Genomic DNA, 27,818 nt, shown 5'->3' on the forward strand with positions numbered 1-27,818 from the left:
GTGAGCATGTACATTCATGCATGCATTTGCATTTGAACGTCCTTCAATCCAAAGAAATAAAATAATTTCCATATAGTTATCCTGATGCGTGGCTAAAACGATCGCTAAGAAAACAACCAATGAATGCCTTCTACGTCACACACTATTGTTAGCAATAGCCCAATGAATGACATTTGGAGGCGGGACAACATGGAAGGAACTTAATGCTCAGTACTTAGCTCATGAGGTGCTAAAACAACTATGTTTTATCAGTTTAATGATTAAATAGATTGTTTTCCTGTAACGGAAGCCGTATTTATTGACCTATTGAAACATTTTCAACATTGACTCCTGTTAAATGTTAAGCGTCAGTATTAAAACGTGTCGAGAAGGATGTGTAGCTAACATTAGCTCAAGAGTGCTAATGGCAAGAACTTGCTAACTAGTGCTAACACCTAGACGCGCTACCTCTACCTAGCTTCACTCGCTGGCACAAATTTACAGAAGTGAATGAAAGGCAACGTGTTGTTAGGATCTTCACTTTGTGAATTACACAGCAGGAATGAAGAAGTGGACCTGGCGAGAAGGGCAGCGACCGCACAGGCGACAAGGGGGTGGTCACCGCCGCGGCTGGTACAGAGACAACCGGCAAAGATCAGCACAGGACGAACAGTGGTATGATAAATTACATGTTGACACATATTTGAGGTACTTAGTTCAAAGAGCGTGACTGTGTCTTAGTCACAACTGCTCAGTATTGAGAATGCATATAAATGTCAGTAATGAACTATTATCCATAGTTTAGTATTGAGACTTTCTTACTCTCATTTCACAGGTATGGACACGATGCAGGGCCGTCACGTAGAGCATCTCAGAGGAGGTATGATAACCAGTCTGCCTCTTCCTCTTCTTCATCGTCTTCCTCATCCTCATCTTCTGCCTCCAAGGCCAGCAGTGCTGCCCCAGGTCAGAACCAGAAACGATCTCCTTAATCACATGAATATGAGACTGTCTCATTTACATTGGTCCAAGGTGTGGTTTGTTTGTGTTTGTTTTGTTTGTAACACAAAAGCTGCTTCATATGGACTCTTGTCATGAACACTGATAACACAACCACACGTGAAAGCACTATTACCAAACACCACAACAGAAAATAAACTTGGTCCAATCTTTATGTTTGAACCTTGAAGTATATAATCAATATTCCTTCTGTAACCTGGATAGTAGGGTGATGTAAATTTAAGATGTGGAGAAAAGATGACCCTTGTTGTTCTGTTTCCAGAGCTGCCTGGTTTTTACTTTGACCCAGAGAAAAACCGATACTTTCGTCTGTTGCCGGGACATAACAACTGTAACCCGCTGACCAGAGAGCGGCTGCAGGAGAAAGAAAGGGAGAAACAGAGAAACAAGTTGCTCGCAGAGGATGAAAAACCCAGAAAAGTAAGTCTGCTGCGTTTGTCTCGAAACCCTTACCACGAGTGCTACCTTCAAGAGGAGCAACTTATGTAAAAACTGAAATGCCTATATTGTAATTGTCATCAAAATGACATTTCATATCATATGAGTTGATTTGAAATATGTAGTTTTGTAGACTGAGCTGAAGCATTTTGGCCACAACAAAGAGAAACTGCTGGACTGTAAATTGTGTTGATCACTCTGTCACTGAGAGAACAGTGTGAAAAGCAATGCAAAGAAGTTCACTGTTTGTTGATTCTGATTGAAACAAGCAGACGTCCTGTCTTCTGGTTTATTTACAGAGAAGAAATAAATGTAACAGAGAAATCATGACATCTTTTTTCCACCATTAGCTGGGAATGAGCCATGTTCTAAAACTTGTTGGCCTGGATTGGTTTCATCCCCGTTTAATGATATCCTCTTCTTTGTAGAAAGCACCAAGAGCAGGACTGAACACTTCACTGCTGCTGCAGAAAAGACACCTTGGCTTGTTACCTGAGAGCTCCTATTGCAGGTACTGTATCCCACTGCTTCGTGCACATGCATACAAGGACATAGAGCTGTTCCCCTTGTGGCCCATACATGTTTCAATAGCAACAGCTGTAATACATTACAGAAAACAACCCCAGTCAAACAAAGACTAACTTGAATGTTAATCAGTTCTGTATGTGTAGAATGAGGTTTCTTTGTAGCATGGCCGGCCTCTAACAATGATGCTAACCATTTTTGACATGGGTTTCAAAACAGTCATAAGAAATAAAGAGAGAAACAAAAGCAGGCTAAAACATAGTCAAAATACTGTGCTGTCCGAAAGTATGAATTATATGAATTTATGTCACTTACAGTTGCATCAGCAGCCGAAGTGATTTATATTCAGCCTATCGGCAAACATTTTTGAAATAAAGGGACACATTCACTTTGTCAGATAGCTGAAAGGAAGTGAGTAAATTATTCTTTTTCTGTAGATTGTCTGTGGACAGTGGTAGTCAACGTTACCATGGTTACTGTATGTCTCCAGGTTGGTCCATGAGGTGAAGGTCAGCGGAATGAGACGCCACAAACTAGAGATCCAGAGCACAGACAACAGCAACCCCAACACTGACAACTTCAGACTGATAGTGGTGAGACTACACGCAGACACACAAACAAAACGTCCCAGGGCTGATACATAACTTCATACGTAGACAAACATTTTTCCACACATATATATATATTTTTCCACACATATATATATATATATATATATATATATATATATATATGATTTTTTTTCCCCAAGTATCCTTAACTTGCTTTTGCTTGATCCTCCTTTGTCTTCCTTGTCTTCCTCAGGGGGACTCGGCGTGTGAGCGAGTGTTTACAGTCAACGATGTCTCTCACGGCGGCTGCAAGTACGGCATCATGAATTTCAACAGCAGTAGCCGGGGCTCTCTGTCAGTGGAGATGTGTGATAACCTTTACTTCACCAACCGCAAGGTGGGAGTATTTCACTAGAGCTGAAGTAGTGACTCTAAATATTTAGACATGTCTTGTACTTCACTGTGCCCGTATTTTTCCCTTCATTGGTTCAGGGGAATTTTTATTAGGTGTAGATCAACCCAGTAAATTACCTCAGATGCTTTGAATCCCCTTTTAAAGGCTTTAAAGTTCAGTATATCTACATGTTGAAAAACTGCAAAACCAGTATTGTCAGTTCCTAAGAAAATTAAATGTTGTAAAAGAGTGTTTTTAATCCAACAGCAGTGAATTTTGACACTTCTGCTCTGGCTAAATGTGTTTCAGGTGAATTCCATCTGCTGGGCCTCAGTCAACTATCCAGACTCCCATGTGCTGTATCCTTCTTCAGTTTAATGGAGCTCTTAGTCAGTCCACATGTTTCACACTCTCAACACTCAGTTGCTGCTTTGGATTCAAAAGAGAGGATCTGTATGTATGCTTTCATTAGAATGGAAATACAATGTCTCATACCTGTCAAACACCCCTCTTGGAATAGATTCCATATCAACACACAGTCCTTTTTAATATTGTAGTACTCTTTATTTTATTTTTGAGTTCCACAAGTGTCTTCTTTTGGTGCACACTGGTTCAGTTTTTCTTGACTGAGCTGACCATCAGGCTTTGTCTGGTCGGAGTGGCAGACACCCCTGGCTGCGTCAGTTTACTTCCTGCTTCGCTCTTCAGCAACTCAAACCCAGGTTAGATTAAATAGAATATCCTCAGGTGTATCAATTTATTTTAGACTTTAAACTAGCTTATTACATTTTATTACTGTTAAGGCAGATTGCAGGCACTTTGCAAGATTTTGTCTAGCCAGGATAATTATGGTCCATTTTAGTCAATGACTCCTAAATGGGTTCCCAATCAGCTGCATTAGTAACATACTGATATGCCTGCAGACTGAAGGTGATCAGAAAGGGCATATTTCATGTTGGTATTGTTTGGTTTACTTCACATTAATGTCTCCCCTCTTTAATTCCTCTCTACTCAGACCAGCCCGGGATGCTGTGCAGCTTTAAGATATCCACAGCCTGGTCTTGTGCTTGGTGTCTCAACCCACAGTTTGACAAGACCTTCAGCACTGGTCCGTTCCATCATCACTGTTCTTTCTACTCATAATCAAATATAATAATTACAATCAGTCACAATCACTGGCATCTTTGGAGTAAGTTGGTTGGTTTGGCTGCGGCTCTCGGCTGTTTAACAGTCTCTTAAATCACACTCACTTTGTTTGGACAGAAACAAATTCAGCAACACATGTTGGAAACTAATCATAGACTGTATCAGTTGTTCCTCATAGGCCACAGTGCGGTCACAATCACTGCAAGTGCACAGAAAAGCAAACTCAAAGCTCAAAAGCCGTCTTGGGGTTACAGGGTCACAGATACTTCTAATATGTTTTCTTGATAGCAATATTCATGTGGAGTACTGAGTAACCTTATCTCTTATAATTGATGTTGATGATTAAAATAAGACAGCTATATAAATTTTCTCCCCACAAAGTTATAAATCTGAAATAATTATGTGTTCTTGCATGTGTTGGCAGGCCTGTCTCGCAGGGTAATTGTGAAAGATGCAGAGACGGGCCGAACACAGACGTACAGCGTAGGCAGCGATGTCTTGGCTCAGCAGTTTGCCCTTAGGGTGAGTCATTTGTTACATGAAAATGATGCATGTTTGAGTACACTGGAAATATGTTTTAGTGTAGATTTCTCTTTGATATGACCCAGAACGACACTGACCAGAAGGAGAATACCATGGGAACAAAAAGACCTCCTTTTTTTCCTCAGGTCCCTGTGCTGTTTAACGGTTGCCGATCGGGGGAGATCTTCAGCATCGACTTGCGGCAGCGCGGGCGCAGGGATCAAAGCTGGAAGGCCAGCCGCTTCCATCAAGAATCAGCCATCACTTCTGTCCGCGTCCTCCAGGATGAGAACTATCTGCTGGCTGCTGACATGCTGGGCCAGGTCAGCTAAAAAGAATATTTCTGAAACACTTGGAATCCTGCTATACACATTTGGTTCTAAATTACTAGCATGTTAATTATGTTTTGGTCCTGAGATGAGGTTAATGACCTAATTCGGAAGATTTGGCACCCTCATGGCCAAGAAGGGTGTTGACAACCTGTAACAACTTAGTGGTTGGAATAATAGACAGAACTGTTTATTGTGTATTTAAACTTATAAATCAAACTGTGAACTTTGGTGACTGACAAAGTGGTAGAGGAATGACAGAAAGGTGTCATTAGGGAAAATTAAGTAAGATTGTAATTGAGCTGTTTCGGCTCTTTACATTGGAGCTAAAGCTGTACTTTACAACCTTTCACACAAGTAAAATCCCGGGACCCTCAAGAATAGAATATAAACATCGTAAAACCACTTCTGTTATTGCTTTAACTTTGTGTGTTTTGTGTGCAGATCAAGCTGTGGGATGTGCGAGTGACAAAACCAGTGCAGGAGTTCAAAGGGCATTATAATGAACATGCCTACCTTCCCATTCATGTCAATGAACCTGAGGGACTTGTGTTGGCAGGTAACATGCTCTATCAGTATATTCATTACTGAGACTGGGCTTGCTTTTCAAAACTCACTGTTTGACTGATGTGTGTCCTCTCCACAGTGGGTCAGGATTGCTACACGAGGTTATGGAGCCTAAAGGACGGCCACCTGCTACGGACCATCCCATCACCCCACCCGGTTGCAAATGACCTGATCCCAAGCGTTGTCTTCTCCTCCAAGTTGGGTGGCTGCAGGGGGCTCCCCGGCCTGCTCATGGCTGTCAAACATGACCTGTATTATTTCCCATACAACACTGACTACCAGGAAGGAGGAGAGCAGATGGCTGGATTTTGTGAAAATGTTTCATCCGACACGTGATTTCTAAAAAAAAAAAAAAAAAAAGACATCTTTTCTTTCTTTTTTTTCCCGAAATGCACAAATGGTGTTATATTGATATACAAAACCTGTAGGTATTGTATAAGTGAAAGGCTTGCAGTGCATTTCCACAAGGTGGAACTGAACTCTTATCTTGGAAGATGACCTCAGAAAAGTTACATTTATGTCTCAGGGGAATGTTATTTTTCACAGACTTGTTTGTGCCAAAAGAAAATAGAAATGCTACACATGGGTGAAGACAATTGCTTGCTGTAACTTTTTCAAATTACGTGTACTTACTTAAAACATGACTGACTTTAATTGGTAATATAATTTAGGGTGTTTCTGATCTGAATTTTAAATGAATGATACTGTGTTTATACTGTTGATTGACACAACTTTTTTCTAATTGTTTAAAAAAAATCATTAAACAGTGATCTGTTGAATTATTTTTGTTGTCTAAATGACACACACAAACTCACGTAAGAGGTTTCTGCAGTTTAATACATAGTGTATGAGCATACATGAACATAAAGGTATTGATTTGTTCCATGTGATATCTGTATCTCTCTGAGATGATGAGATGGTTCACTCATTCAGGTCAAAGTCTGTTATTTCAGCATAATCCAACCAACTCTCCCAGTCAGTCTCTGAAAGAAAAATCCTACATTAACTATCAACGCAGTCAGACCTCACAATGCCTGGGTGTTCAGTCAAAAGCCTGACTGGATTACATGTTGCATTTATAAGATAATTGTCAGGTACATCGCTCATTAAAAGCTCCTCTCTAACCAGCTACACAGCCTGAGTTGACAGAGTAAAGGATTGTTACTCTTCTAAATATTTCCTGTTTTGAGGGGCCAGCCTCAAAAAGATGGTTTGACTTCTTCTCTGTACCATATTGCTACTGTGAGCCAGCCACTCTATAAAAGCAGTTTCTGTTGCATCTTATCCTGCTGCAGTCAGATTTGTCTTGTTAACAGATAGTAGTTTTGACATTTTAAAAACACAACGAGGCCATTTAGAAATGTCCCTGTTAAAAGTAAACTTTTTTCCCATATATGCATATATTCTATGTAAAACAGTCTATGTGGACAGCATTATTAAGGCTGTTCTATTATCATCTGCCCACTCAGATGCTCAAACACCCACAAAAGGATCAAGGGATTATACAAGTAGTTATTACTGAGTAATTATATAAGCTGGAATGCATGTCGGTGCTACAGTACATCAGTGGCTTCTGATTGTGGTAATACTCCTGAAGCCAAAGAGTGGCAGGAAAGCTAAAGCTAGCGAGGCTGGACCAGAGGGACATTACAGTGGATCCAGTCAAACATGGATCAGAATTCCTTGTGGTGGATAATTTTTCAGGTTTTCCCTCATTTCCTCTCAAGCCAGTTCTGAATGTTAAATCCAGAAACAACCTTAGACTAAAAGTGCTTACCTGGAATCAGTTAGTACTTCTACTATTACACAGTTTACACATGTAGCCCCAGACTACAAAAAGGTGCTAATAGTACTAGTGTGTCACACTGAGAGGGATTGTCAAAGGGGTAAGGGTTTCATGTGCATCAATACAAATTTGAAAAGGGTCTAAAGGGGCACGTGGAAATTTACCTGAACTCAACTGGAAGCAAGCATATACTGTACAATACTCACTTTCATTATCTCTCTGAGTTGTTTCACCTCTCCTGTCTTCTTGATATTGATACAAATCTCACTCTGACTGGTGTTCTTCACAGTGTAAAATATAGGGATATTAAAGTGAGATAGCATCGAGGGACTGAAGTGACGTGAGGACAGCGTTAAAAAACAATAAGTCCAACCTGCCACAGACAGTCAGGTGGCAGCCAAGACAAGCCACTAAAGACAACAAGGATCTGACGTCTTTTAGCGTCTTTGAGTCGAAATGGTGTCAATTCCAGGTTTCGTATAAGTCGGCGTCCTTAAAACGTTACCACTCTGACTCTTATTCCTGGTCCTGCTAGAGCTCCCCGGGTTTCTGGTTGCAACCGTTGCAGACCCTCACAGGATGATCCCAGCCACGCGAGGGCACAGAGCGCCGCTCCTGGGAGCAGTCGTCGCACACGCCCTGGCCACAGGCGCGACAGTGGTGGATGGAGAGACGTGGGGCGAACTCCTTCTGGCACTCGCAGCAGGAGTGGATGTCCTGATCTGGGACCCAGTAGGCCGGGCGAGCTGCGTCCTTCACCAGGCCTGGACGCACAAACAAAAGGGAAAATAGTTGTTAATATAACTAAACAGCCAGGGTGTCTCGTGACAGGGCACTTTGTGATTTATTCAACTGGGAAATCAGCTTCTGGTACTGTTTGAAACCAGAGTTACCCATCTATTACAGCTTTGCATTAGGGCTGAATGATAACGTTTCAGTATCAGTGCTAAAATCTATCCATGTTTAATGGTAACAATGCAAAGGAGGAAATGTGGTAAAGCCATATCATGTTACATTAAAACTCGTGCAGCTTGATTGAAAACACAAACTAAAACTTTTGTTTTTCATGACTAAAAATGATAAATAAGTCACATTTAGAGCTGAAATGTTATTCTGAAATTTTCTGAAGTATAAAAACTTCTACCACATCATCTTCTACCATATTTTACAGTATCAGGAGTTAATAGACTGTTTTGACTGTTGAACAATAGCTGGATAGAGTGATAGTTTTAATTAGAAGTGATCTTTATCTGCATTGCTTTGATAATGCAGACAGATCTGGTGCTCACCCAGAGGTATATCGATAGCACCAACGACAGCTCCTAAAGTGTTCTGAACAGCCTCCCCGACCTTCCTGGCTATCAGAGTGCCTCCTTCCTCCTCCAAGGCAGCGTCCAGCAACTCTACAACAGGAAAACATGCACTCATCAGGTCAGACACTCTCGTACCGTTAAGAACCACATCCAGAAAACTGATATCCCATCTGCATACCAGTCGAGATTCCCCTGTTGTGGAAACATGCATCGCAGACTCGCACGGGTGCAAGGCCCCAGCCCCTCTCTGGGACCGGTCGCGTTTTGGAGGAGCAGGCGTCACAGAAACCCTCTCCACAGGCACGGCAGTGGTGCTTGGTGTCGTTGGGCTGGAACTCTTCCGCACATTTATGGCATCGCTAAGTCACACACAGTAAGGATAATGTGAGTATATTTTCATACTGCAGCAAGAGTTCTGAAAAGAAGAACATTTTGAAGACATGCTTTCACTTCAGAATATGGATATTGTCATCAAATCCTGTTTGGATAGGAACCACAGGGTGTAACTATTGTGAAACAGTCTGGGTGTCTTTTGTATATGTATTTGGTTCAGGCCTCCATGATCTAAATCTCAACCATCTGTCCTCTTTTCCCACCCTCCATCCACTGCTGCGTCTGAGCGTCCTCACAATCACACCTTTTTTTTAGATGTTGCATCACTGCTATCAGTTATAAATCTGCCACTACACTGTTATAAATGCCAAATAACTCAAGTAGAAAGACTAAATGCAGGTCAACAAGACCCTGAACTGTGTAACGGGTTGAGGTTCATGAAAATCATTGACAACAAAAAGGACCTTATAGGAACGTATTTGGTGTCAACCAGTGTTTCGCAAATAACACGCTCAGAGTTTATTTGTTCTAGCTTTAGTCCAGTTGTAGTCATGTACCAGGATAAGGGAGTTGGGTTTCCAGTAGGTGGGAGCAATCTGGTCCGTAAGCCAGGAGGTGACTGCTTTAGCAGGCTTGACGCTGAGTTCAGACACTGACTGAGAAATGTATTTCACTCCATCCAGCAACCTCTGAGCAGCATTGTTGTTGTCTTTCAAAAACCCATCAGACTGAAAAGAAGACAAGAAAAGTACAACAGAGTGAAGATACAAAGCCTTACCGGCTGACTTCCTTACTCAGCACTTTTGACTGAGTATGCTGTCGCAAACAAAATTCTGCATTACTTTCCTGGACATCTAAACACAACCAGCTGGCAAAAATTAACAGCAAATGTAGCTCACAGCAGATGTGACAACATTCATTCAACCAAAAACCTTTAACTTCTTGGCTTGAAACCTTGTTTAATTGGTTTAAGCAGAATCTCATTGAAGTTGTTCCACTGTGGCCTTACCCCAGGCCAGATGTGCTGGATTTCTGTTCTGACCACTGTTTCCACTGGGTCCTGGTTTCCATACCAGTACTGCCTGCTTCTGTAGATCACTGCACAGTTGGGGCACTCAATGACATACCTAGACAAAGACAAAAAAAGATCTCAGGTCCAGTATGAAAGGGACAGATTGGTGGTCTTGGCCTTTACTGCAGAGCTGCAATACATTTGTTATTCATTCATTGTTATTCATTAGAGTACTTTCTGTTGCTATAGTTGAGCAAAACCAACAGTGAACCACGCTCTGTAATGTTTTCCCATTTTTTAGCATAATGAATGAGCATATATTAAATTATTTGTGCTTGCAAAGAAGCCATTTCCATTCATTTTCCAAGCGGCTCTATGGCAGATGGACTCACCCAGACCAGGCGTAGATGGCCAGGCCAAACCACGGTGAGTCAGAGGAGGCCGTCGTCTTGGGAACCACTATTACCTCCTTCCCTCCCTCATAGCAGGCCTGAGAAGATCAGCACACACACTCAGAACCTCATCATGCAGACTTCCCTCAACACGGGCATGTATGGCGTTGTGGGTTTGAACTTGCCTTGCAGGTGTAGATGCGATTGTCATACTGTGCAGAGTAGCGGCAGCGATGTTTGGCTTCATGGTCGAGTCCTTCCTTTAGGTGATTCATGCTTCTCTTACAGCCTGAACTGAAAGTGGGGGCACATCAAAGACATCACACTAGATTTTGCAGGTGTATTATAATCATATCATAATATTATCAATTATATAGTTGAAAAATCACTTAGAAAAGCTACAAGGGTCAGTGTGGAAACCATAGATAAATGAAGATAGCGGCAGTTTTGCGATTATACCTCTGAGGGCAGCTGTCACGTCTGAGAATGTCGACAAATACAAAACCTTTCCTGTCATGTTTGTTTTTCTGTCTCATGAATGATCATTTCTGTCTTTCTGTCACTGAACTACAGGTGCAGAAAATAAGTGAGAGGCACATACCCACAGCTGAGGCAGATGCTAGAGCAGGTGAAGTACTCATCTGGAAAGAAGGAGTTACTGATCATGTGCTCATCTGTAATCTCCCCACTGAAGCGTTCACTCAGGGCCTGAGGGGAGGAGCGAGGAGGAGATGGAAGAGTCAATGATGCTCACTTTGCGCGATTCTGACTATACATTGTTAACTGAATGCCTGAAAGCGCAATATAAACACATTCATACTGAGAATTGTTTCTACACGTCACCTTGGCATATCACCAAATAAGTGGCAATACAATCCACATTTCTTCATACAAGCAAGCATCACTACCTGCAGAGCCTTGTAGATGACACTGGCAGAACGAGGTGAGCGGGTGGTGTTGTTATCCAGCTGTTGCTCCAGGCTGCGCAGCAGACCACTGAAGTCTGTGGGAGGGTTGTAGGTGCGAGTTCCACGGTACTGGATGGAGCTGAAAGCTTCTGGAAACAGACCCAGCTTCCTGAAACGCTCCTGAAGCAGACGCTCAGCTGATTCACATGGCTTGTCTAGAGATTGAGAGGCAGACAGAGAGTGGAGGAGAAGATAGCTTGAGCATCTACAAACAATCTTGCTCATTTCATTCCTAGTGAAGTACAGTCAGTACAGTACAGTCCAAATCATAAATGAGCCTTATTTGACCTGATCCTAGTAGCTTGGTATGGACGGTCTCATGGAAGATGATCACCGCAGGGCCCAGAGTGGACAACGGGACGTCCAGACCACAGCGGCTGGTAGTCGCCTTCAACTCCCTAGTGAAATGTTTCAAGTAGGCATCTGATGCATCACCAAGGAACTTGAAGAGATCGTCATGGAGACGGTCAGCATGTGTTCTGTAGATGACCACATCAGAGATAGCCAGGACCTTGAGGAGCAGCCGGGTTCGTTGACCCTGATTGGCTCCTGGTGATCAGTGCAAACAAGCCTGTTAATTGTGGGAAACAGCCTCCCACTACCCCCTGTTTATTTCATGATATAAAACAAATCAATTGTTTTCCCCATACCAGCCCCAAGTAGTCCCTCTGTATCGATGACTACAACCCAATGCACAGGGTCCATAGCTGCCCAAACACCCACAGTGCAGGACTCCTGGGTGGGTGAGGTCTTGAACACTTCTCTCCCAAGGAAAAATGTATGGTTCAGGGTGTGGGACTTGCCCTCCCCAGTGTTCCCAAAGATAGAGACCACCTTGAGGAGCTCATCTGGTCTGCAGCCTAGTCGTCCAACAAAGTCTTCCTCATCCTTCACCTGACAATCCACACAAGATCAGCCACATTCTCATACCATCTCATCAACAAGTTGTGTACAAAAGATGAATTTTCTCACACACTTACCTGCATCTCCTCCTTTTCGTCCACCAAAAGGAAGCTGCACACCTTCTCTAGCTTGGCCTTTAAGATCTCAATATCTGCCTCCCCAGCAGTCACGCTGTTCTCCTGGAGAGCTTTGGCTGGAGGATAAGATGTCAGAGGATGCTTCCTCTTGTTGACTCCACTGTGGGTACGTTTCTGGCAGTCTAGACACAGGTTGATCTTACAACCCTGGCAGCGCACCACAGCTCTGAGCCGCCCACCATTGACAGAGCAGCTGCTGTCTCCTTTACAGGAATCACAGAAAGGAACATGTCCTGGTGCAATCCGAACCCGGTCATGATTCCTCATCCGCTCCTGGCGATGGAGCTCCAGTTCACAGCGGGCACACTGCAAGCTGCCACACTCATCACATTCAAACGCAGCCTCATCTGAACCCCCACAGGCATAGCTCTCCTGACAGACTAGAATTGTGTTCATTCCTTTATCTACAGCTGGACCTTGACTACTCATCTCAAACCTGACAGGTCTGGACACGACCCTTGGTGTTGATAAGAGGGGGAACTGTGCCTTAAAGTATTACTTAAAGTAACTATGATTGCAAAAGCAATGCAGGTGGAAGACACAAGGTTATGGCACAGTTTAATAAATCTCTATGACCAGATGTGATGTAACCTTTTTGTTCAAACTCTCTAAAAAGCCAATTAACTTATGTGCAATACTGTTAAAAAGTACGATGAAATGTTCAGCTGACCTTGTTGCTGCTTATTGTCAATGCGGATATTCAGTATGTGGTAATGCGAGTCCAGGTAGCAATCTCAAACACAACTGTGCAGACTAGTAATTACTTTATGTTTTGGCACAACAGTTTGCTAGTTAACATTAACTGCCCTGCATCTCTTGTTATGTATTTTGTAATGTTGCAGCTCAGCTGACGATGGCAAGTTGCTATTTAAAAGCAGCTCAGTTTACTCGTCATAATGCCCAAGAAAATACGCTGTGAAACTCAGCAATAACCAATCACTAGCTAACATTTGCTACACAAAGAGACACACTTCTGAAGAAACAAACAACCTTCATTTCAATCGACTGACCTAGCGGCAGCTACTAGTCCGACGAACGACGACTGACTCGTTAAGTTAAACGCTGCCTCAGCAGAGTCTAAAACTGGACACGTACACTAACACCACACCGCCGACTGCCACATACAGAGAAAGTTAGCTAGCTGAGCTGTTTTGTCTCAGACCTAGTAGATGTTGTTGCTTTTACATCAGCTGATCGGCTTGTTTTTATCCAGAGGTCAAAAGTCATAAGGACACAATGCATTTTGGGTAATGAAGGAGTTATGAGTTCCATAGAAAAGCAATTGATTTTATTCTATTTATATAATACTGTCTTCAGTTTTAATGTACATAAACTAACGTAAAATATTCATATAGTTTCTAACGGGACTTTGAAAAAAGGTACTTACATAAAGTGAAAGGCATATAGCAAATCGGATACTAACCGCTGCCCATAATGCTTTGCATCTTCCAGCTGCTGTAGGGTTCACTTTTATTTGTAACCGGTATACACCGTATCTTCACCGGGTGGACGGAGACAGCACTTAGTATTGACACAGTGTTTTAATATCAAGTGCTGCATCATATATGGTTTATAGTTAAGTGGATTCATTATTTGAATTTCTCTGTTCGCTGTGAAGCACGCTCGTCGCCCATATCCCCGGTCACATGCCCTTTATTTTAGCCACTTGAACTATACCCCGGTACTAATAACGAGCGCAACTAATATCAGGATTGATTTCTTTTTTGGCTCTAATCCACTTATACTTGTGCTGGGAACACTAGCTTTTTGTCATTTCGTCCTTTCTCATTTTATATTTAACAGCAGCAAACTAGCACATTGGGTATGTACGCATATGTTCCCTATTACAGTCGCTAAGAAAGCACCGCTTTCTGTCTTCATATGCTGCTGACCTTGTCTGTTTACAGCAGGTAGCTAACGTTAGCTCAGCGCTAACCTAGCCTCACTGTTAGCTAACTGTGTCTGAGAGCTCGCTTAGTGCTCGTGTTTTTTCTTTACTCACCCTGTTTTTGTCGCGTTTATCATGGAAGATGAGGCCTTCACTGACATTAATGGCAAAGCAATATCTCTGGACTGTCAGAGTCACTCCAGCTTTTGCAGAGAGTTCATTGTCAGCTCCTCCAAAGTGTCCATCGGCAAGGTGATGGTGTACACTTGCTCTGTTTGGCTTTTATCATACGCCGTGTTCTTCTTCACTGAGGTAAGACAAGTAACTTTATGGCTGACATTACAACACAGTCCTTCCTACATGACTCACTGTGATAATAAGTAAACCAAAAAAATTACGTCATTTCACTGTAAAATCTTGAAAAGTAAAGTATACAGTTTTGAATTTTGTAAACTTAATTACTGTTCAACCTGCTTTCACTTTATATTATCTCTTCTTGACCATGCTAAACATCCCAGAGTAGAGATTGTATGAGAGCGCCAACAGTCATGTTACTGTATGTATTGTTTATTATGTGTTTGTTGCCAATATTGTTAAGCTCTAATAGGTTTCATAATTGCTATAACTGATTTAGTTAAGCAGATCAAGATACCATGGGTGGACAAAATACTCTTTTTGATCTGTAAATGGTCATACCATCCTTTATCATTTTTGAGCGTGATAGTGGGGATTCATCACATAAACATGTTACACTGAACAGGACCTGCATGTGAATGTCTTTCCCTCTCTTGCAGAACACTGCTGTTCTTTCCAGTGCTATAGTCATCACCCTGGTTGGCATGATGCTGCACATCCACTTTGTGAAGGTGGACCACGAATCCCTGCTTGTCATTGGGTCCTTAGGCATTCAGGTGTCCTCCAACTACGCCTCAGGCCGTGAGACCACCACTTTCATTGAGATGAGCAAGATCAAGGATATTGTCATCAATGAAGCAATTTACATGGTGAATAAGTACATTTCTGTTCTGTGTTAATTTACATGAATAATACCATCATTGTACAGTACTTATTTTACAGTTACAATTATTTCACTTTATACTTTTGTGAAATGAGTGGATTGACGTATAATGTTTTTTGTTTTTTTTATGTCAGCATCAGATCATTTACTACCTTTGTGTACTGCTCAAGGACCCTTCAGAACCTAATGCAGTGTCAAACGTTGTGCCATTGTTCCAGGTGAGGATGAATGCTCAGTGCACCCACATCTCAGACAGAAACTTGCTTTTGACAAATTACTTTCAGTGTTTTGTTTCTTGCTTACCTCCTGTACAAAGGCTTTTATTACACAGTGCCATTCACAGTAACCTGTTTCTAATGAACATTGTTCTTCATCTTTCAGAGTTCAAAGCCGAGGCTTAACTGCTTGGTGAAGGTTTACAAAAGCTGTCAGGAGATTCTTTCAAAGTGCTGATGACACACATTCATACATGCAGCATACTTTTTATATTTCTTTTTTTCAAGTCATTTTCTTTTCAATGAATGGAAGCAGAAAGCAGGTATGCCTCCCTCCATCCATCCATTAGCTATAATGTTTATCCTTTGAGGGTTGGTTGTGTCATAATGACTCCATGTTGTAGTTTGTTGTGTAGTTACTTGAATAACTTATAGCACTGGTCATAGACTATTGTTTAAACCTAAAGAGCCAAACTTTTTAACTGTCACTGTATGAAAATGAATTAAAAACAGTTTTGCATTTAAACTTGAATTGACTAATTAATCCTAATAATTTTTCTGTATTTTACACTGTATTTTTTGATAAAAATAAATTTGATTAAACAAAATAATTTGTGGTCTGTTTTTGAGTTGTACTTTTTTTCCCCAGTAGGGGGCAGCACCACACTTCCCCAAACTCATAATCTCAAGTAATCGGGCCCAAGAAAACTGAATCAAACTCTTATGTATTTATCAATATTACATACATATGAGTTGTGTCTATAGCACTTCAGATGTACAGTGAGTTTGTCTCAGTCTTTGTCTGTCCACAGTGTTAATTACATAAGCAAACTGCTTCTGAATTGAGCTTGTATACGCAGAAAGCTTAGAAAGGACTTCTTGAAGGGGATGTATAAATGTGTAGTGTCAGTCGTGCTGTGTGTAGAGTATATTTTTATAAATAACATCCACACCCTCTTCCTCAAAGATATTTTCACTTCCTCATAACCATACCATCATCTGGTAGGGAGAGTTGGTCACGTTTACCTCAGCCGGCAGTCACCTCACTTGTGACTGTTGATATTACCACACCTGTTTTCAGAAATGCTACTTGAGGTTAACTCAGACCAAATGACAATGGCAGTGTATGTAGGAGCAGTTTTAGAATAAGTGTTGTTGCAGAGGAATGACCCTTGCACACTTTGCCTTACAGTATTGGCCTTAACTCCTGATAGGAATTTGTAAAGCGTATAAGAATGTAAATTATGTCCTGGCACTACTTTTTGTTAGATTGTAATAGGAATAATTGTTATCTCCTATATAAAGCATGATGCTGCATCTACATTTTTCAGACTAGTAGTCATGTTCAAAGAAGTTTATTTTATTAACTCACCATGTCAAATACTTTGAGATTACATCAAAACAAAGAAGGAAGAGTTTAGCACAGCTGAGTCAGGTACATATTTACACAGGATTTACTGTAAACCACTTTGTACTGCTGTTGAAATAAAGTGCTGTATAAATGTAGTCAAGTAAAAGAATGTAAATAGAGAGGATGTGTTCAGTATTTTCAACCAGGATGAGAAAGGGTTCCTCACAAAAACTACATATGATTGTAACTAATTTATAACAGTGTGATTGAACATATAATGGGTTACCACTGCCAGCAGCTTAAAGTTCAGAGCCCTTGTTTTCACCACCACTCGGTTTGGGTTTCTCGCCAGGCCTTGCTTTTTTCCATCCATTCTAATTCTCGGCAACCATCTGTAGCTCCCAATCAGACCTGTGTGTGAACTTCGTGTTCCACAGGCCAACAAAACAAGCAGAAGGGTGTGATTTTCATGGGGCGAAGCATTACGCTGCTGTGAAGAGTGGCCCTCTAACGGGATAATTGTCCCTCCTGGAGGTGTGAACCGGCCAGGAACCAGGCAGAGGTGAAAACCTGGGAGTGACCAGGAGTGACACCTCCTCAGGGCTTCTGAATAGGCCTCATAAACCAGCAGTATCCCCACTGAGTCTAACTCTTAGGCAGGGTAAAGGTTTGGCAGGGCAGAAACACAGTGAGGCTTTCTTGAGCCAGAGGTGTGGACTGTTAATTACCCTTGTTTACAATAGGGTTGTAATTAGACATTAACTTTTTTGATTTGCCCACAGTATTTCTGTGGATGTTTTTCACTTTCAAATAGTCATTGATAAAGACTGAACTCTGGTTGTCTTTCTTGTAACTGCTGGTTTCCGTTAAATTTGTGTTTTTTATGTAATTCATGGTTCATTATCTTAATGGTGACTGTCTAAAACCAGCTTATGGTGTTTAGGGTGTTAGAATCTCGTGGTTTAGCAGGAGGGGAGGGATAAGAGTCCCACTGAGATGGGGAGTTGCCCCTTTACCGCCTGCAGTGCAAAAACACACACACAGACATATGCACACATTCAAATTCACACAAACAAATCATAATCATGACACACTCAGACGTTGCTCTTATTCCCTTTCTTGCAGAGAGTTCGATAGCCTACATTACCACTCTTATATTTATCTCTGCAATATGAAGCTACAGCCAGCAGCCAGATAGCTTAGCTTAGCATAAAGACTTGTAACAGGAGGAAACAACTAGACTAAATCCACCTACCAGCACCTTGAAAGCTCACTAATTAACACATTATATTTAGTTTGTTTAATCTGTCCATAAATCTAGGCACAGAAAGACAATTTGCTGTTTCACAGGGGGATATGTGTGGGTCTTCACTGAGACTGCTCCCAGCTAAGAGATAGCACAGCACATAAATGTCTGGAAAATTGTGATTTGTAGTTCTTACATAAATGGTTTAAACGAATGAGGTATAACATGTTAGGTAAAGAACTTAAGAGGTGCTGCGAGGTGGATTTTGCTGCTGTCCCACAAAGTGGGGTTAACTGTTCTCTCCTGGTTCCAGTCTTTATGCTAATCTAAGTTAACATTTTCATATATTTTCCATATGGGTATGAGAGTGATATCAATCTTCTCATCAAACATCAGAAAGAAAGCGAGTAAGTGTATTTCGCAAAATGTCACACTAAGTCACACATTTACTGTATGTAACCTTTACTTCAGGGTACATTAGAGGCGCACACAATGGATTTAACAGAAAATATGTAAATACATCAATATATTTTACATGTGCAATGACTTGTGATCTGGTGCAACAGAAACTGTTTGCCTACAATGGTATAATTCTGTGTAGTGTTGTGTCTTTGTCTTGTTTTTCCCGGCTGACAGACGCTGAAGGAACAAAGTTGATTGTTTGAAAAGTGTCCGTTTATCTGCTCCACCTACCGGTCCATACAGGCAGGTGTAACCTGATGTCAGTTTGAATTTGAATCTCAAAAAAAATCCCTCCCTGCCTCACTGTTAACGTCAGAGGGAGTTTTACAGGTCACTTCATTCTCTCTCACTGAACGCAAATGAACATGAATACAGTGCTATGGTCTCATATGGAAGTGTATCTTCCTGTAGGACATATATTTGCATATTCCCCGGATAGATTTTCTTCATTGAGGGGTTTACTTCGTGTGTCATGTAAAGTTAACTATTTTTTTTCAAAAGTTAGTTGAGATATTCTTTTTTTTTAAATTATTTTTATTATCATTCTTTGCATTTTGGACATGTAATAATGTGATTTTCCAGTTTACCCTGACTGTTTGTCATTAGAGCTTACCTTGGGGACTTTAACTGCAGAACCTTATTGTTCTTCTCCCTAACGCTCAAGATGTACCTGATCACCTTTCTGTTCAAACCAGTGTGTCCTTTTGTGCATCCAGCATGGACAGGCCAGTGCAGCCTCATCACTGCAAGAAGACTACAGGAAATGTCTAGAATAAGTCATTTCAAGGCAATGAAATACTTAAATAAGAAAAGATTTGGTTATATGTAAAAGATAGTAAAAACAGACTTGTTTATATATTGTCACTAACTGACATTTTACTATGCAATGGTTTGACAGATTTACAGAAAACAAGCGCTATTCAGCAAGTTCAACGGTGCTCAGCCTCCTCCACACTAAACGAGACTGTGGTCACATTAATGACAACAGAGGCAGAGATAAGACTAAGCTGCAGGTTGAAGTATAAGCCTGGTCTGCTGGGTGGCATTGCAGAACCGGTCTTGACACAAAGGAGTATTTATCAAACTCTGTGGAACCTTTCTGGTAACATGATCCACTGTACATTGTAGCTGCTAAAGCTCATTGTGAAAAAAGTCCATGATATAAAACCAAATGTCATTTCAAGTCCTCCTCTAACCCTTCTCTTTAGACTTAGTCTTTCTTAGTGACACTGAGGGTCTTTGAGCTGTGAGAAGTTACGTTGGTTGTAAAATCAACATATGTTCAAAGACTTTGTGTAATCCATCAACCCGTTAACTGCAGGCTGTGACATTATACTGCTTTTAACGTCTGGAACAATCTTGATAAATTGTTTTTTTCTTCAGGGGAAGACTTGCTTTTATTTGCTCAGAAACCAGTTTCCTTCCTGGGGAGGAAAGTCCAATGTTGCCTTCTTTCTGTCCTCTGACAGGAGACAATAATGGACCTCATTGTTGAGGTTTACCAGAGTTTTTATCACCTAATCCAGCTACTCGGCCGCTGCCCGGTGAAACTTTTAGATATTGTTAATATGAGTTGCTCATCCGGTTGAGCCTTTAGCATCCGGTTGAGCCTTTAGCATCCTGTTGAGCCTTTAGCATGATGGCAGCCAAGCTGATTTTTCTAATCCACCAATCAGTTTAAATGTAAATTAGGTTTTTGAAAAGTACAATGATACAAATGAAAAGGGTTCTGCTCAGGCCACGCCCTCGCGGCGTCACCTGGTAGATGTGAGGTAAGTGAGACGAACTTCTAGTCGGACCAGCTGGCAGCAGATAAGAGAGCTGAAGCCTGCTCTACAGGTCTGTCAGGGGAGCTGACAGCAGAGAGCTACATGCAAACACACCACCGTTTTCTCTGTTTGTCTCTAAAGAAAAGAGCCAAGCCATTGTCATGAGTCTCTACGGGCATGTGGTTTTGTGTGTGTGTTTATGTGTGTATGAAGGCAGGCCTAAACTGCCATTTTCAAATCCTCTGGCCATATTTGATCGCTACAAGTTTGCTTTTAATCTACTGGAATTATTTGATTTGATTTACCCTCTATATTGTGTGTATCCTCATTACATTGCACTCCCATATCAGTAATAAACTATTGCTGTGTGATGACAGCTGCTCACTCGCTTCACTTCCAGTGGAGCCACAGTATCTGTGACCAGTGATTGAGTCAGAATGAATGTCATTTGCATAAAACTTTAAAGGCAATAAATTTAAAAAGGACGATCAATAAAGAATTTTTTTTTTAATTTAGGCTTTAGAGAGATTCCTCTAATCCATGGAGTGTTTGTTTCGTTTTATTATTTTTATAATAAATCACGAAGAAAAAGCAAACCACAAACAAGATCACCAACTGCTCTGATTTTATTGTTGCCATTTCTTGTTTTGTGTTGATTCTCATCTTTTATTTTGTGTCAGTTCTGATTGTGAATCATCCCAACAACCAAAGCTCCCCTATAGACAGTGACTCATGTCGTGAGAGGCCTGTTTCCTTCATGTCTGATAATAGATAGGCATGTGCAGATATGTTTGTCAAGGATAAGTGTGCCTGCTCTGTAATCTGCTATTGCAGAGATGTGAATTTTGAAGATGGTATGTCATTTGTTCAGAAATACCCTCATGGTTGTCACATACCAATGCCATGCGCACTACTCACTAAATGACATCACATTTAACAATAGACAGGATGAGAGAGAGAGAGAGGATTAGAAAACAACCACAATGAAGATGAAGGACAGGAACACTGTACTGTCACCTGTGTTCTTGGAATATGAATTTCTCAGTCACATCTCCATTATTAAAGTTACACTGTGAATGACACACCAACAGTAAAACAACTCTGCTTCCTTTTACTGTTAATTTAAAGGAAATATTCCTCTAAATAAACACATAAGCTGCGATACTTCTCTTTCTTACAGTTCATGAAAAAAAAAAAATCTGGGAGATGGTTTAACATTAAAGTGACTTAACATCACATGATTAAACCTGTAATCTTGGGTTTACTCAGAGCAACAACAGCGAAAGCCAAATTCTACAGAGGTTCATGCAGCAGGATGAGACTGTGTCATGATCCTGATTCTTGAGAGGCCCCACAGCAAGTTTCTGTCACGTCATGAGTACATGACACACCAGTGGTGGAAAGTTGTGTCCTTCAGTTTCCAGTCTTTATGCTAAGCTAAGATAGCTCTCTCCTGGCTGTATAGCTTAATATTTACCAAAGACACACAGGAGTGGTATTAATCTTCTCATCTTCCTCTTGCTAAGAAAGCGGATAGATGTATTCAAGTCAATTCAATAAACTTTATCTAAAGGGCACATATAGCAGACATTAAATATTTCCCAAAATATCACATTATTCCTGCCAGTGAAGTAGAAGTAAGGAATACTTCTTCCACCCCATAGCCAACTCTAATGATTATAAAAATTAATTTTCAGTGGACTGATTATATCTCATTATGTTCTATATTAGTCTGAATTTCTAATGGTATTGGATCATTCTGTTTTAATACTGAGGCGTCTAGTGATGCTAAAAAAAAATACTGATTCATAGGAAAGTGAATTTTTTCTTTTTCTCTTCTCAGTAAATGTGCCTCAACCACACACGCAGACACACTCCTTTGATGGTGGTGACACAAACTGGAGTAATCCGATTTACTGTGACTAACCGGACAACAACCAGCCGCTCTCTGCTGAACATGTCCTGACAAAACTTATCGCTCTCGCAGAAAGCCGAGCGAAACACACAATATCTATTGTCATTAACCCATTAGACTACATCATGTGTTGGCAAACAGTCATCACTGTCTGCCCGTCTGAGTTTTGGGGAACCTGTGTTTACATGTTACCTGCATACACTCATACTGTGTACCTGCTCTAATATATCTACTAATATAATTGGTGTTTGTATGTGTGTGAGTACATGTGTGCTTATCCACACGTGTGTAGCAGAGGTTTTGTGGGACAACAAGAGCTGTACTGACTTGCACCGTGCCCTTGCTTGCTTCACCGCCACCATGTGTGATAAATGTCACAACATCCCCCACTGCCTCCCTCCCCTCCTCATCCCCCAACGCCGCTGTGAGAACACCTCACCCCCTTGATTCCCAGACATGGACACACCCAATGTACAGACTCACCTCCAATCAAATCCAACACTTCCCATATGCAAAGAGGGCTCAGTATTCCCTCCTAAACATGGTTAATTTTCACTTCTGAAAACTATAACACACGTAATCATATTTAAACTCTAAACTGTGTATCTCGCCCTCGCTTCTCCAGCTTAGTGTCAGATTAAGATGCCGCTTGATAAACAGCATGAAACCAAACTAAATCTTACTGCTGTGGCACAATATTGAATCGTTATTCACTGTAGCTTTGATATTAATATTCACCTGTTTGGCACAATAGGAAAGCAAAATCATCAAGATCAGCTATACATCTTTAATCTTGAATAATATAATATTGTATCTTTCTTTTTATCTTACTCCATCAAAGTAATTGTGCAAATATATTTTTTATTTCATTTTTATACCTTATTTTTTGGTAGAAATCGCCGATTGTGCTCTGGCTAGCTAGGTCATTATACAAGCAATCTGAATCAGCCAAAATCATTCTTCAACCATGGACTGCAAATTCATTCTGTCCAGGAAGTTACAGTCACAAAGAAGTTGATCTGGAAAAGAAACTCATTTCAAAAAAAAGAACAAAAGCAGAGTCTCTTTTGGGCTGTTTTAATCCACAACCAATGTGTATCTCACACTTGCTAATGATGACTAGTCGTGTCACTCCCGAAAAACCCCCAGCCAAGCCTTTCAGGACAGATTGTCGTTGACTCTTTTAATTCATATCAGAAGAAAGGTGTTAAGATCTGACGTAGCTCACTCCTACTCTCTATTCTGGTCAGATAATAATACAGTTGTTTACTGGTAATCTTCAGGACAATATGTAGGCAGATGTGTCCTGTAGAGAGGACAGTGTGTTGATAACAATGATAAGATTGTGACACCTTTAGTGAGTAAACCATCACTCAAACTTTAGTCAGATTGCGCCTGTTTTTCTTCAACTTAAGGAGGTGAAGAGGGCTGAACATGATGGTTTCACAATAAACACTGTCTTGATGTATTATTTAAATACAAGTACTACTGTGTAATATTAGAATTTAAGAGGACTTTTTAATGTTAATTCATCCAACTGGTAGCTGTTACAATGACTCTCAACATACTGTATTTGATTATTTGTCACTTTGTATCACACATACATGACTTGCAGCACTGGTGCCGACACACATACAGTATATCTAGTTTATCTAGAATTTCTAGTATTGTGTGCTGCTTATTGCTGCATTGATTCTCCTGCACCTCTGCAGGATATCACATTATAGCATGTACTTGTATAAGCATTGCAGGTTGGTGCTGTATAGTACTGAAGCTGTATTGGGTGTTTCATTGTCTATGTTTTTTGTGCTTACACTGCAAAGCAAGACAACAAATAAGTGTCACAGTATGATTGTGAATTCAGGGAAAGCAAATAAAGAGTCACAACTGTTGATTGCACTACTTTCTCGCAGCTTTAGCATCCTTTGTGTCCTGAGCTGTGGAGAGCTAAATAATGTCCAGCATGTCTATAGGTCGTCAGTAACATAATGAGACCTGAGGTGAGGCCTGACTGAAGTGCTAATGTCCTAATCATTGGCTGAGTGCTGAATGCACTCTTCAGCTGTCTCATCTCAGAAGCTGCATGTGCTTCAGTTCTGCACTGCTTTGATCATGTGTGGTCACTGATGTTCACTATGAAGTCATTATATCCCTTGATGATTGAAGATTAAGGATACAACTGACAACATACAGTATAATAGAAAGACCTCTATCTGATAATTCTATGAATGGCTCAGGTGTATTTCACGCCCTTGGATATGACATTACAGAGTCTTACAATGCAAAATGAGGAAAGGGTTGTAATTATCCACGTCTGTCAACTGTGTTTGCGAGTGTTTTGCATATCAGCCTCTTCATGTATTACTCAACTGCATGAATGACGAACTTAGCAGATTCATGAAAGCAAACTAAAGCTGTTAACTGTGGGACAGAAGTAATAGTTGTTGCCTCCAGGCACAGTCACACTCAGGAACTAGGACGATTCTCATTGGGGTTGCGCGACACCGAAACTGACAGTTTATGTTTTGAAAAACACAATGGAAAGGTTTTTAATAAACAGACTTGCACCCTTAATGTGAGTGACAGGCTGGATTTCTTTATGCAAATTAACTGTAGAAGTGAATTACATGGGAAATTGGGAAACAGTATGCAGTATGCAAAAATACACTTTATAAGAATAGTGTGTTGTTTAAAATGTTAATTTGCTCATCTTTAAATGGCAAAATGAACGTAATTTTTTAGGGTTATGTTGGGTTGGTGATTTCTTCAAGATCGCCAAACATCTTCAACAATAATCTTATAATTGCCACCCAGTAATAATGTCACACCTGTCACATATTCTCAGAAACACACGGTCAGCCAGTAAGGGAAATACAACAATAACAACAAGAAAAATCACAACAGAGAGTTTTTTTTTTCTCTGTGTGAAAGAGACACTGTGAGCCATGCCAAGTCCTCCCGAAAGCATAACTGTTCAAACTGCCAATTTAGCTGACCGAGAAGCAGCAGCAGTGAGCCAATCGGCTTTGTCCTCATCCAGGCAGACCTGTCGGTGCACCTGCTGATTCCCAGGCCTCCTTGCCAATCTTCGACTACAGTGAAACCCAGCAAGAGTGAAACTGGCCCAGAGCCAGAGGAAGAGCTGGTTGACTACTCCTGACACAATCACTAAAAAGCAGGGGATCCTGGGAGGAGGACCAGCCCTGAGTGTGGATGTGAGAAACATAGATGACTAACCATGAGAAGAGAAAGAGAGGAGGAGGAGGAGAAACAGTTCACTGAACTCCTGGGAACCTAAAACCTGTCCGACGTAGTCTTCACGATTGCTCAATGAGTATACTATGACTGCACAACGTGAGTGAGCGTCTGTGTTTGCATCATGGATGCATATATAACCACATTAATTCAGCACCGTTGAATAATATTTTTCATATTTGATATTTTTTGTGTTAAAGTAGATGACTTTACTAAAACATCTACGTTTTTCCTTTCAATGAGGGAACGGAAAATTTTCAAAGTGGAAAAGAGTCATAAATAAGACATGACATTCAAGTGTGTTTATCAAAGGAGTCCCACGACCTGTCTTAACCCTGGGCTTCAACCTTTCAAGATGTTAACCATAACCGTAGTGCTCCCGGCTTTCATCTGCCCTCAAAACACAGGGGATGCCAACGTGATAAACCCTTTTGTCTATCAGCATTTAGATGCTATTTCCAAAACTTTGTACACTTCTGTACATGATTTTGTTTTCTATCAATCAGGACATCAGTGCACTCAATACATTAATTGCTGAAATCTGGGAACGCAGTGACAACAACACAGTCTGTCAGGGGAAAGAAACACAAGCAGTCAGACAATCAGAGAGGTTGTAAACAAGCCAACAGTATAGATGATCTAGACCTCTTTATTTGGAGATTAAATGAAATGTGATCACCCCAGAAATAGTCACATAAATTCAGCTAACCTGGCGTTACTTTGAAACTTGATCATCTACCGGGCTGATCAAGTATTAACCTGGCAGAGACAGTGTTGTTACTATTGATATAAATAAAAGCCAAAAGTACAAAAATGCCATGACTTGATTTTTTGGACTGCAACAAGCTGTAAACACAACAGTGATTCTCGCCATTACCTCATAAAGTTTCCATGGCTAACATGTTAGCCAACAGTGGCTGCAAATCCAGAAGTCATGGGGCAACATTAGCATTCATTTGGGGTAATTCTTGTCTCCACTGGATGCATATAAGCATTCATTCTCCTTTTGGCTCAGTTTTGGTTTCCACCAACTGCTGAGGAAAATATCTGACTCTTTAGCCGCTACCTGCTTTGCTATGTTCTCAAGATAGCCACTAACTTTGTCTGCTATTTGGTACAGAGCAGGTAGAAACTTTTAGCTGAAAACAGGCAGCTCTCATCTGTGTCTGGAAATTATGCTTGAGCTCAGAGAGTGAAACAAAACAGTCAGGCCTTGAAACCAAAACAAGCTTAAAGATGCTAAAACACTCAATGGAACTGAGGGCAATTGCGGAGTCGGTGTGATAATTCTCTGTGTGTTCATCATTACAAATGGCCCCTTTCACATTACACATAGTCTTTTGATCCACCGTTAATATATTAATATAGATTATAGCAGCTTTACATCCTTTTCATGATCCTCTCAGCGTGTCAGTGCATCAAGCTGTCCAACCGGCCATGACTGATACCGACTGCTCCCTGAGAGTCAAATGAAAGGTCATGAGTCAACTTGTGTCAGCGGTGTCAGATGACAAAACAGCAGCTCCTTCTTGTGACCTCTCCGTATGAGGTTATTAGGCCGAGAAGTATGATGTCCTGCTTTAACCCATTGATAACAGCCGTTCAAACAGAACCCTGACACATGACTGTGTGATGGACAGCACACTGACTAATGGCAAACAGATTGCTGATGTATTGGGGTGAGTGCGTGTTTTTAATCCTCATGCTCATCTGTGACTCATTCACCCCGCTCAGAACAAATGCACCGAAGAGCTGTTAGGTCTTCAAGTGTTCTATCACCCCTCAATGCTCCATCTTCACGTGTCTCCCTGTCACGTTCACCCCAGATTGTTTACGAAGAATACTGTGTCCCACTTAATTTTCCTCCGACCCAGTCTAAAAACAAGCATATGCCTTTTGATTCAGTTTTCAAAGGTCATTGATGTTGTTAAAATTCATAAACAATGTGCCAACTCCATTGTTGTAGTAAAACAACCCACTGCCGCTGTTTATTGTCAACCAATGAGTCTGACTCAATCGGTCTCCTCTGAATGTCACTCTCCCATGTCTCTAGCCCTTTCGAAAAAGGAACAACCACACAAAGCAATCAGTCACAGCATGGCACTGCCAGACTCCATCAGCACTCATGTGGATTGCATTAGAATTGGTTGCCCCACAGCACAGCTGGAGGCCAGAGGTTACTTATCATATCCTTGGACCGGGAGACGGTTCAGGAAAGGTACCTGGTGTGGTGATGAGGATTATTCAGACTCCCTGTAGAGAACAGTGCTTGCTGCTTTTCAATGCACTTCTTTTTGAAAACTCTTCCCTGAATGTAAAGTAGCTGCTACTATCAGATGTAACTGCAAACATTGCTGTTCTAAAAATACACATAACACAGGAGC

General features: G+C 41.1%; 3 protein-coding genes across 4 annotated transcripts; 2 read left to right on the forward strand and 1 right to left on the reverse strand.

Annotated features, from left to right (window-relative positions):
* The first annotated feature begins 178 nt into the window (after positions 1 to 178).
* wdr21 (WD repeat domain 21) lies at positions 179 to 6,253 on the forward strand. The gene is made up of 13 exons (XM_023429965.2): positions 179 to 654; positions 815 to 945; positions 1,262 to 1,419; positions 1,866 to 1,948; positions 2,453 to 2,555; positions 2,767 to 2,910; positions 3,217 to 3,266; positions 3,550 to 3,629; positions 3,923 to 4,015; positions 4,478 to 4,575; positions 4,722 to 4,898; positions 5,349 to 5,463; positions 5,551 to 6,253. The coding sequence occupies exons 1-13, from the start codon at positions 542 to 544 to the stop codon at positions 5,805 to 5,807; spliced, it is 1,602 nt and encodes a 533-aa protein (XP_023285733.1). The 5' UTR covers positions 179 to 541; the 3' UTR covers positions 5,808 to 6,253.
* Positions 6,254 to 6,290: 37 nt separating this feature from the next.
* Positions 6,291 to 15,044, reverse strand: zfyve1 (zinc finger, FYVE domain containing 1). 2 transcript variants are annotated; one of them, XM_087180346.1, is made up of 13 exons: positions 14,989 to 15,044; positions 12,256 to 12,775; positions 11,926 to 12,169; positions 11,564 to 11,824; positions 11,216 to 11,430; positions 10,909 to 11,015; positions 10,493 to 10,601; positions 10,308 to 10,405; positions 9,913 to 10,030; positions 9,461 to 9,631; positions 8,749 to 8,929; positions 8,547 to 8,660; positions 6,291 to 8,021 (listed from the first exon to the last, which is right to left on the reverse strand). In XM_087180346.1, exons 1-13 carry the CDS (start codon positions 15,042 to 15,044, stop codon positions 7,789 to 7,791), a joined length of 2,427 nt encoding a protein of 808 aa, XP_087036472.1. In that variant the 3' UTR covers positions 6,291 to 7,788. The 2 variants fall into 2 exon arrangements, with proteins under 2 accessions (XP_087036472.1, XP_023285732.1); XM_023429964.2 differs by lacking the exon at positions 14,989 to 15,044 and having other exon boundaries at positions 12,256 to 13,693.
* On the forward strand, positions 14,038 to 15,962 carry pigh (phosphatidylinositol glycan anchor biosynthesis, class H). Its single transcript, XM_023429966.2, has 4 exons — positions 14,038 to 14,515; positions 14,998 to 15,207; positions 15,356 to 15,439; positions 15,603 to 15,962. The coding sequence occupies exons 1-4, from the start codon at positions 14,339 to 14,341 to the stop codon at positions 15,672 to 15,674; spliced, it is 543 nt and encodes a 180-aa protein (XP_023285734.1). The 5' UTR covers positions 14,038 to 14,338; the 3' UTR covers positions 15,675 to 15,962.
* Positions 15,963 to 27,818: the final 11,856 nt, after the last annotated feature.

The sequence above is a fragment of the Seriola lalandi genome, unplaced genomic scaffold (assembly GCF_002814215.2).
Source record: "Seriola lalandi dorsalis isolate HSWRI2012SDOR001 ecotype SW California unplaced genomic scaffold, Sedor1 jcf7180002054901, whole genome shotgun sequence".
NCBI lineage: Eukaryota > Metazoa > Chordata > Actinopteri > Carangiformes > Carangidae > Seriola > Seriola lalandi.

Excerpts from the sequence above, each read along its gene's own strand:
- wdr21 (XM_023429965.2), top strand. The coding sequence starts at position 542 with ATGAAGAAGTGGACCTGGCGAGAAGGGCAGCGACCGCACAGGCGACAA. Across the intron at positions 655-814 it reads TCAGCACAGGACGAACAGTG|GTATGGACACGATGCAGGGC; the intron begins GTATGATAAATT and ends CTCATTTCACAG. Across the intron at positions 3,267-3,549 it reads TATCCAGACTCCCATGTGCT|GCTTTGTCTGGTCGGAGTGG; the intron begins GTATCCTTCTTC and ends GCTGACCATCAG.
- pigh (XM_023429966.2), top strand. The coding sequence starts at position 14,339 with ATGGAAGATGAGGCCTTCACTGACATTAATGGCAAAGCAATATCTCTG. Across the intron at positions 15,208-15,355 it reads TCAATGAAGCAATTTACATG|CATCAGATCATTTACTACCT; the intron begins GTGAATAAGTAC and ends TTTTTATGTCAG. Across the intron at positions 15,440-15,602 it reads ACGTTGTGCCATTGTTCCAG|AGTTCAAAGCCGAGGCTTAA; the intron begins GTGAGGATGAAT and ends TTCATCTTTCAG.
- zfyve1 (XM_087180346.1), bottom strand. The coding sequence starts at position 15,044 with ATGCCAACCAGGGTGATGACTATAGCACTGGAAAGAACAGCAGTGTTC. Across the intron at positions 10,031-10,307 it reads GCCATCTACGCCTGGTCTGG|GTATGTCATTGAGTGCCCCA; the intron begins GTGAGTCCATCT and ends GTCTTTGTCTAG. Across the intron at positions 8,930-9,460 it reads AACCCAACTCCCTTATCCTG|CGATGCCATAAATGTGCGGA; the intron begins GTACATGACTAC and ends TGTGTGACTTAG.